At 48.3% G+C, this 8,910-nt stretch overlaps 1 protein-coding gene across 1 annotated transcript in view; it reads left to right on the top strand.

Annotated features, from left to right (window-relative positions):
• Positions 1-1,300: 1,300 nt before the first annotated feature.
• The window catches only part of LOC119373863 (cytochrome P450 2C23), a 50,855-nt gene continuing 43,245 nt past the window's right edge, over positions 1,301-8,910 (top strand). The window contains exons 1-3 of the mRNA XM_049411069.1: positions 1,301-1,308; positions 1,370-1,494; positions 1,667-1,773. Of these exons, the coding sequence (XP_049267026.1) occupies positions 1,301-1,308; positions 1,370-1,494; positions 1,667-1,773 (240 nt within the window). The remainder of the gene's footprint in view (positions 1,309-1,369; positions 1,495-1,666; positions 1,774-8,910) is intronic.

The following is an 8,910-nucleotide window of genomic DNA, read 5'->3' as shown; positions in this document are numbered from 1 at the left end:
ATGGGAATGAGAGACAGAAGAAGTCGGCTTTTAGCTAACACTTACACTTCTACTTCTACTAACGTTTCCTTCTGGAACATGCCAATGGCTGCTAATGGGGAATGAGAGACAGAAGAATTCGGCTTTTAGTTACCGCGCACGCTGCGAATTTTTTATTGTTCAACAACGCACAGGAAAAATCTCCCACCGGCACCACCTCGGAGGTCAAGATCTGGTAGCGTTACGACTGGTTACGCACTACCACTACGAGGGACGAACGGATGCCGCCTTAAGGAGCTTCGCCCCTATAAGACTGCAACTGCGCCCGCACGCATACCTTCCATACAAACGCGGAGCTTTGCACATGCCATTGGGTTGCCAGAACAGAGACGGCGCCGCCCGCTAGGCAATATGGCGGCGCCCACGGAAAAAAGGTCTATACGGTGGTAGCGTAATCGAACCCTGTCAGGTATACTGTCAGGCTTCGATTCTAGGCGGACACCTCAACCATGTCGCGAGGAAAGAAATGTCTGTACGCGTAAAAATTCTACCCTTTGTGCACTCTTAGAATGCATTTCTACAGGAAGTACAGCTGAGAAATGCCCTCCGCGCCATAATTCATCGTTTTACTCAATGCCGAAGTACCCAGTACGTGTCCGTAAGGCAATAATCGCGCAGCAGCACACCCTACTGCTGCTGCTGCTGAAGATGACGATTAGTTATGCTCCAGAACATTGTATGGAGTGGACCTTTCAAAACCCACTTTTTACACGTGTGACAACTGATATCATTGTGCGCTTCTGCCACGCACGATTACATGTGTTCACGCCACTTCTCGCGCTACATGGCGCCTGCATGGAGTTTCTTCCTGAAGCGGCTTCAAATACTGCTCTAGGCGTGCGATAGAACACCTTACTGCCAAGCACAAGGCCTGAGTTCGATACTGGCTCGGACCCATGCCTTTTATTATTTCAATGCACCGCGATTTAGCACTCACGTACAAGGCCGAGCTGTCGCTGGCAACTAACGACGCTGGCAAGCGACACCGGAATTTCAGCGACAGGAGGTGTTTAGCCATGTCGCTTGAGAAGTCGAGAGCCCAAGATAGAGTTCATGAAGAGATGACATCAAGGAACCTAAAACACGAAACGAAGAAGTATCCGTCCTTATTAATCTTTCTGTCTGCTATCCTCGTATGGTGAAATTTACTGAAACTAGCTCCTATCAAAGAGTATACATGTTTTTTTCGCGCTGTTCATAAGTGTGAATAAGTGACTAGCCTCGTCAGCTACCTTACCAAGTGGTCTTGCGGTTTGTATAAATGCCGCTGTAAGTTCAGGTTTTTGCTTTACCACGATGAAGAATTGCAGGCGCTTTTTTTCTCGCACAGATTAAGACAGAAGCTTGCCAGCGTCGTAATACTCAACGATCTCGATAGCATCAAGAAGTTCTATACGCGGAAGGAGTTCCTCAACCGTTCCCGGTTCTGGGTAATGCAGTCTAATAGGTTTCAAGGTACGTACATGAAACCTGGTGACTTTCTATGTCGGCACTCGGCGTATTTAAAGTAGTTAAGAGGCTGGAGCTATACTAGTTTGGGGCCCATTCAATGCTTAGTCAAGCGCACTTTTCTTGCTTCGTGCTATCTCCTCATGTCTGAATACTGTTCCTTCTTATATTCTCGTAGGTCTAGGAACCATGAATGGTGATACCTGGAAGCTCAACCGACGATTCTGCATGCACACCCTCCGAGACTTCGGCATGGGCAAGTCCTACGCAATGAAGGACATCGTGGTAAGTTTACGCCGCTTACGACAGATAAAACTACTGGATTACTTACTGTTTCTTCTTGTTTAGCCTCGCCAGTGTCCACGAATAAATGTTCCTCCCTTTTTCTTTTTCCTGTGAAATGACAGTGAAGTGGAGATTATCGTTACGCAGCATTCCCATTGTGCCTGGATAGTTGCATGTCGCGCCATTTCACAGCGGCCAACGCACATCCACCAGCAACAGAATGCTGAGCTGCACGTGAAAGATAAAATGTAATAATTAATCCAGTTTATAATATTTCCTCACAGTGACAGCGTGCATCAGCAAAATTTTTTGAAAGCCAGCTTTTTCGAAAAGACATTCAATATTCCTGGGGTTTAACGTCCTAAACCACGCTATGATTATGAGAGGCGAAGTAGTAGAGCGCTTTCTTTAACGTGCATCTAAATCTATAAAAAACGCCAGCCTTGCGCGGAAAGCGCAGCACAGTCACAGCGAAAACTAGAAGAGCGGCATTTCTAGAGGCCGTTATAAACTCTCTCGTGGCTACTAATACAAGTACGTTAGCAACGTACCCACTACGCCACAAATCATAATTTTTGTGAACTTGGGAAGCACCCGCCGCGACATTATTCGTCATTCTGCGGAGAAGCGAGATACCATCTGTAAGGCATTATGTGCAGTTTCTTGATGCGACGGCTGATGGCGATGAAGAATTATGGCTGAGCCCATTTGTAATGGGTTGGTAGCTTTAAACCACCCACTACTTACGTAGTTTTCATTGTTTGACGCCCGGTCGTTACTAAATTCTCCCACCACGCTTTATTACATACGTTAACGTGCGAAAGACAGAGAGGGAAAAACCTTTATTGAGACCCTGAGGAAATGTATGATGGAGACCTTATGGGCTTCCCTGGCAACCAATAGAAGTGCATTTGCGAGGAACCCACTATGCAATAAATCATAATAATTTTTGTGAACTAGGGAAACAAGTAGGCAATTTTTCGTCATTCTGCGGAGACCGTGGTATTCGCCAAACACCTGCAAGACATTATGTGCACTTTGTTGAGGCTGTGGCTTATGACGATGAAGAATTATGGCTGATCCCTTTGAAATGGGTTGGACGCATTCAAGAACCCACTCGCTGCGCAATTCGCATTGTGTGACGCCTGGTTCTTATTTTACTCTTCTAGCACACTACATTACGTATGTTAATGTGGTTCCTTCCCTACATGAAGCCTGTATAGGGTCTTTTTGCAACGCATTTTCATGCATCGGCATGGCACTGTGGTGAGAATACTGGGCTCCCACGCAGAGCGCCCTGGTTCAAAACTCGTTCCATCCTGGATTTCGTCTTTTTTTTTTATTATTTCGCGCGATAGTGGTTACCGACACCAGTGGCGGTGGCGGGCAACTACGGCGCCAAAAGCGGCCCTTGTTGTGATCTCATAACAGCTTTCGCTGTAAAAAAGTCAATTCGTTTAACAAGCAAGCTGTTTCACCAACCGGACACCATTGATTGTCTAAATATGTAAATTAGATAGTTAATCAACTCAAATTGTCTAAATTTCAATTAGTGAGGTCTGACGGTTATTGCCTATATCGAGTTCGTAGATATGGAGGCGACGATGCACTACCAGTTTCGAAAGCAAAAAAGCTGTACGTAACAAACCTAGCGGCTACATAACAAGCAGCTTTTATCAGGTATATGCCACCGAAATTGGGCAAGCGCCACTACCAAAATCCGCTCCTGTAAAAAGAACAAAGCGAGCTCCACACCTCAGTAATCTCAGTTAACAGCTGAGCTCGCAAGCAAGCTCAGCAACGTGGCGAACGCAGATTCAGCTGTTACTTCCTCGTCTTGCTTCTTGCTCTCGTGTTTCTTTCTTTCTTTATCTCTTTGTATGCCTTCTTCTTCGTTCTTAATTCTTTCGTCTCTATTTCTTTATCTGTTTCTATTTTGGCCTCTCTCCTCCTTTTTCTTCTCCTAACCCTCACCTCACTCCTCCTCACCCTCCCTTCTTTCGCGCCTCTTGCTATGCTAGACTGTACATGGTTGTAATATGACACACGCTCTCACCTCCTCTTTTCCCTCCCCCTCAGCCTACCATCAGCCCTTCTCACCCTCACATGCATTTACCATTCCTTGCTAAAGTAAAACATTCAAGGCTATGTCATGTTATCCTCTCTCCTTTCCTCCCTCATCCTCACGTCACCCCTCTCCATCTTCACTTCCCTTTCCCACCTCCCTCGTATACCATACCAATCGTGATTATGCTGTTCTGGGAGCTGGTTGGCACATACCAAACTACTACACAAGGGTACGCCATGCTTTACCCAGTTCCCTCCTGTTTCCTTCCTCCTCGCCCTCACTTCCCTTTGTCACCCCCTTGCTGTATTATACTATGTATGGCTATACTGTGCTATGAGCTGCTTGGCACATAGCCGCTTTCTTTGGCGCAATCCCTAAGGCAGTTTTACAGCGAAAGCTGTTATGAGATCATTTCACCGGCCGTTTTTGGCGCCGTAGTTGTCCGCCGCCGCCGCCGCCGCCGGTGTCCGTAACCAGTATCGCTCGAAATAAGAAAAAAAACTAAAGAAGAAAAAATTCCAGGATGGAACGAGGTTCGAACCTGGGTCCTCTGCGTGGGAGCCCAGTATTCAACCTCTGAGCCATGCCGGTGCTTGAAACTGCTTTGCTAAAAGGTCCTATACAGGCTTCATGTCGGGAAGGAACCACATTAGCACATGCAATATAGCGTGGTAGAAGAGTAAAATAAGCACCAAGCGTAGGACAACGCGAATTCTGTAACCAGGCGTCACACAATGCGAATTGCGCAACGAGCAGGTTGTTGAATGCTTCCAACCCATTACAAAGGACCCTGCCATAATTCTTCATCATCAGGCACAGCATCAACAAAGTGCGCATAATGCCTTACATGGGTTTAGCAGGCACCAACGCTCTCCGTAGAATGACAAAAAATGGCAGAGTGCCTGCTGGCCTACTTCTCAAACATTACAGTTATTTATAGCGTAGTGGGTTCCTCGCAAGGGCACTTGGATTGGTTGCCAAGGAAGCCCATAAGCGCATGATACACTTCCTCTGGGTCTCAGTAAAATTAGTGATTTATAGCGTAGTGGGTTCCTCGCAAGGGCACTTGTATTGGTTGCCAAGGAAGCCCATAAGCGTATGATCCATTTCCTCGGGGTCTCAGTAAAGTTCTTCGCTCCCCCCCCCCGTCTCTTTCTCACGTCAACGTATGTTATACAGCATGACGGGAGAGGGAAATAGCGACCGGGCGTCACCCAATGCAAATTACATAACTGGTGGTCCGTTTAAAGATTCCAACCCATTACAAAGGGCTGAGCCATAATTCTTCATCGTCATCAGTCGTCGCGTGAACAAAGTGCACATAATGCCTTACAGACGTGTAGCTGGTGCCTCGCTTCTCCGCAGAATGACGAATAATGGCTTAGTAGGTGCTTCCAAACTTCATAAAAATTGTGATTTATGGCGTAGTGGGTACCTTTCTAGTGTACTTGTATTGTAGCCCCAAGGGAGCTTAACGGGCTCTAGAAACGCCGCTCTTCCAGCTTTCGCTGTGACTGTGCTGCGGTTTTACCGCAGGCCTGGCGTTTTTTTGCATCTCACGCCGGAATTACCCCAAGCTCATAAAGCTCCGTTGTTAAAAATGGAGCCGCCTGCAAAAAGCGTAGTGGGTGTGCGACAAGCAGGTCCTAGCGGGTATGTGCCAATGAAATTGGGCGAGCTCCACAACTCACCTCCGGTCCACAAAAAAAATTTAGAGCCCTTCCAACTGTTTGCAAAGGGGGAAGTGTAGAAGCGTTCCGACGGCGAGGCGTCGCACGTGCACTTGACATCACTTGCCCGATTGTCGTCGGTGGCATTGGCTCGACGGCCACGTCCACACTCATAATTCTGGTCACGCCGACGTTCCCCGTACTGGCAATGCTGTTTAGAACGTGTGTAAAGCGTCCGACCCACGGCGAGCACCATGAGCAACTGAACACGACGCCTAGCGCGCTCTTTTACGTCACAATACAACGGACAAACGTGAACGGATGACGAGACGTGTTGCAAAATACTATCACGTCGTTTTAAAACACGGCTACGCCAATCGCAGCGCACGTACCTCGCGGACGCGCTCACGCGGTTGCCAGTTTGAGCTAGGTCATGTAATGACAAGGCAAAGCCTCAAGTCCTGCGAAAAGCGCAGTGTGATGCACGGTTTTTGACAATCCTATGTCTGAAAAGGCCGCCAAGCCGGCCTTCCATACGACGCCACGCTATGGCGCGACCTGCCTGTCTGAATTAAAGCCCGTGAAATTTCGTAAAGCAGCGACATACTAGAGCGCGTCTCCTTTCTTCTGTCCCTCCTCCGTCCTCTTTGAGGCTGACGCCGCATCGCTATTGGCCAACTGGCGTCACGTGGTGCCGCGCGCAGAGTTCGTTTGTTTACAGTCGCTCTCGACTACCATCTTTGCTCTAGTTCTCAGAGCGCGCTGTCGAAGAGCGCATGTATCGCGTGTATACATTGTTGGTGCTCCGTGCGCGTTGTGTTGTGACATAAATTTTATTACAGGGACGCCGTCGCTTTTCATCGCCATGTGTTGGCGATATAGAGGTATGCTATGTGCGTTTGCACAAGGTGCGGGCCCGTCTGAGATACATGGCATCCACTTCCCTAGGCGACGTTACAAGCACTGGAGACGCACGTGACATTGCGCAGCGCGTACTGCTGTAGACATTGATGCGTTAAAACGTAATAGCGCCGGCGCCCACTATTCGTGCGTTTGTGTGTGCGTGGTACAAACATTGGCACGTAAGTGACACTGAAGCTGTAACACCCCTTCCAATCTTGGAAAGGGCTGTCACCTATTTTTTAAGGGCGAAGCTCCTTAAGGCGGCACCCGTTCGTCCCTCGTAGTTGTCGTAGTCGTAGTGCGTAACCAGTCGTAACGCTAGTACCAGATCTCGACCTCCAAGGTGGTGCCGGTGGGAGATTTTTCCTGTGCGTTGTTGAACAATAAAAAATTCGCAGCGTGCGCGTTAACTAAAAGCCGAATTCTTCTGCCTCTCATTCCCCATTAGCAGCCATTGGCATGTTCCAGTAGGAAACGTTAGTAGAAGTAGAAGTGTAAGTGCTAGCTAAAAGCCGACTTCTTCTGTCTCTCATTCCCATTAGCAGCCATTGTTTACCTCCAAGGTAGTGCCTGGTGAGATTTCTCCTGTGCGTGATTAAACAATAAAAATTTTGTTCAAAACGCCGTTGATTGATGAAATAAGCCAACGAAAGACGCCAGATGTCTTCTAAAAGCAAAACGAAAGAACGCCAGATGTTTCTAAAGCAAAACGAAAAGACGCCAGCTTCTCAACGAAAGACGCCAGATGTTTTCTAAAGCAATGGTTTTCTAAACGATGAAAATTCACAGTGTACATGTAAAATTAAAGTGAGCTGCAAGTCGTCATAACTCATCGAACCTTTAGTATAAACGCGCCCGATCTCACGTCGGTGATGATGTACTGGGCAGAATTCACGGAAGATTCACGGTTTACCGATGAACCTCCGCAGCTTCGCCCACTCATCATCATTCACTCCGTGGAAATGCTGTGATTTTTTTTCTCTCAGCTTCAGGGCGTCATAATTGATACACTCTGCAAATTCACCTGGCAAAGTTGACGGGGATTATCTCGGTTTCCGAGGGTGTGCTGCACACCGCGACGTTATCGTTCAGTCTCTGACGTGTCACTTACAACCTTGCGCGACAGCACCTGTCGATACGGGCTGTTACAAAAGCTGCGCACTGAACTGCAGTCTACAAATTTCGGATATGTCATGGGCCGCTGTTACGCTAGTCGAGACTATCTTTGCGGAAGAAAAAAATATTGTCCCAGAGAGAAATATTGTGTCGCAAACAAAGATGCTCGAAGCCAGACTGCAAGCATGAATGCTTGCGGCGCACCGCCTGACCCAGCGCGCACTAACTTTACGAAATGTCCGCTACGCTAGAGAGGTGTTAGCTGCGGCACGGTCGAGGAGGGAGCAAGAAATAGACCAGAACCAAGAAGGAATCAAGACGGAGGGTGAGACCATCGCTACTTTAGAAAGTCTCAGGGGCCTTAGTCTGGATGAAGCTCCCTCCAAGTTTGTGCCAGCATTCCCAGGAACGGATGGTGACACCCTTTGTCCAGGAGAGTGCCATATTGGGGCGAAGTCGTTGACGCGGACGCCGTCTCTTCTTAAGGTGACGCACAAACGTGATGATAGACAAGTGCCTTAAACGGAAGGAATAAGACGAACTCAAACATTATAGCAGCAAGATGGCAAGTTGGGCCAGTTGATTAACGTTCACGTTTGAGTAAGCGCTGTCCTGTCTTCTTCTTCTAGTCTGTTTTTCGGTGCGCTTCAGCCAAATTTTCAAACATGAAACCTTATATTCAAGGCGTCTGCCACAGCGCGCGTCTTGTACTCCGAAACAACATGGCGGTTCTGTCGGAGTTGTCACCGCTCTACACCTTCCTTATATGCGATCCTTAAGCCTAGCACTTGAGAGCTTCGCTCTAAACATGAAGCCGTTTTATATAGCTAGTTTAGCGGGTATTTGACACGGAAATTGGGCAAGTGCTGCTACTTACCTCCGCTCCATTAAATATTGTGAGTAATGTCAAGCAGTGAAATAGCAATATGCTTCACTAGCTCCGCTGTGTGATGTTGTGTTTGGGTTCAGGATTCGCTCCAGAAAGAATGACGCAGCACGCAGGTGGACAAGCACACGTAAGACATCTTTACGGACACGAAAGGACTCAACGAATATAGAAAACAGTTACATATGCGACGTGATGGCTGCTACGCGAAATAGTCAAGCAGTGGCGTACAGTTTGCCGTCGGAGCCGATGACGTTGCCGAGTCGAAGGCGTCGTGCGTAGACCTCTGTCGATGCCGTAGCTCGGTGCTTGGTCTGCGCGCGTGAAGTCACGGAGGTCTACTCCGCGGCCGTTGATGCCAGGACTCTGCGCCCAAGGGACCCGCTCCACTGTACGCCCTCGGCTCGTGGGCCCGAACCCTGAGGGTACTCGTCTGAACACGGCGTCGAGGCTTGGCCCGGCCTTGTACACGGCCTTTGGCTCGATCTTCCCGT

Source organism: Rhipicephalus sanguineus, chromosome 11 (genome assembly GCF_013339695.2).
Source record: "Rhipicephalus sanguineus isolate Rsan-2018 chromosome 11, BIME_Rsan_1.4, whole genome shotgun sequence".
Lineage (NCBI taxonomy): Eukaryota > Metazoa > Arthropoda > Arachnida > Ixodida > Ixodidae > Rhipicephalus > Rhipicephalus sanguineus.
Note: the sequence above shows the minus strand (reverse complement) of the source record. Positions and strands in the feature narration are given on the sequence as shown.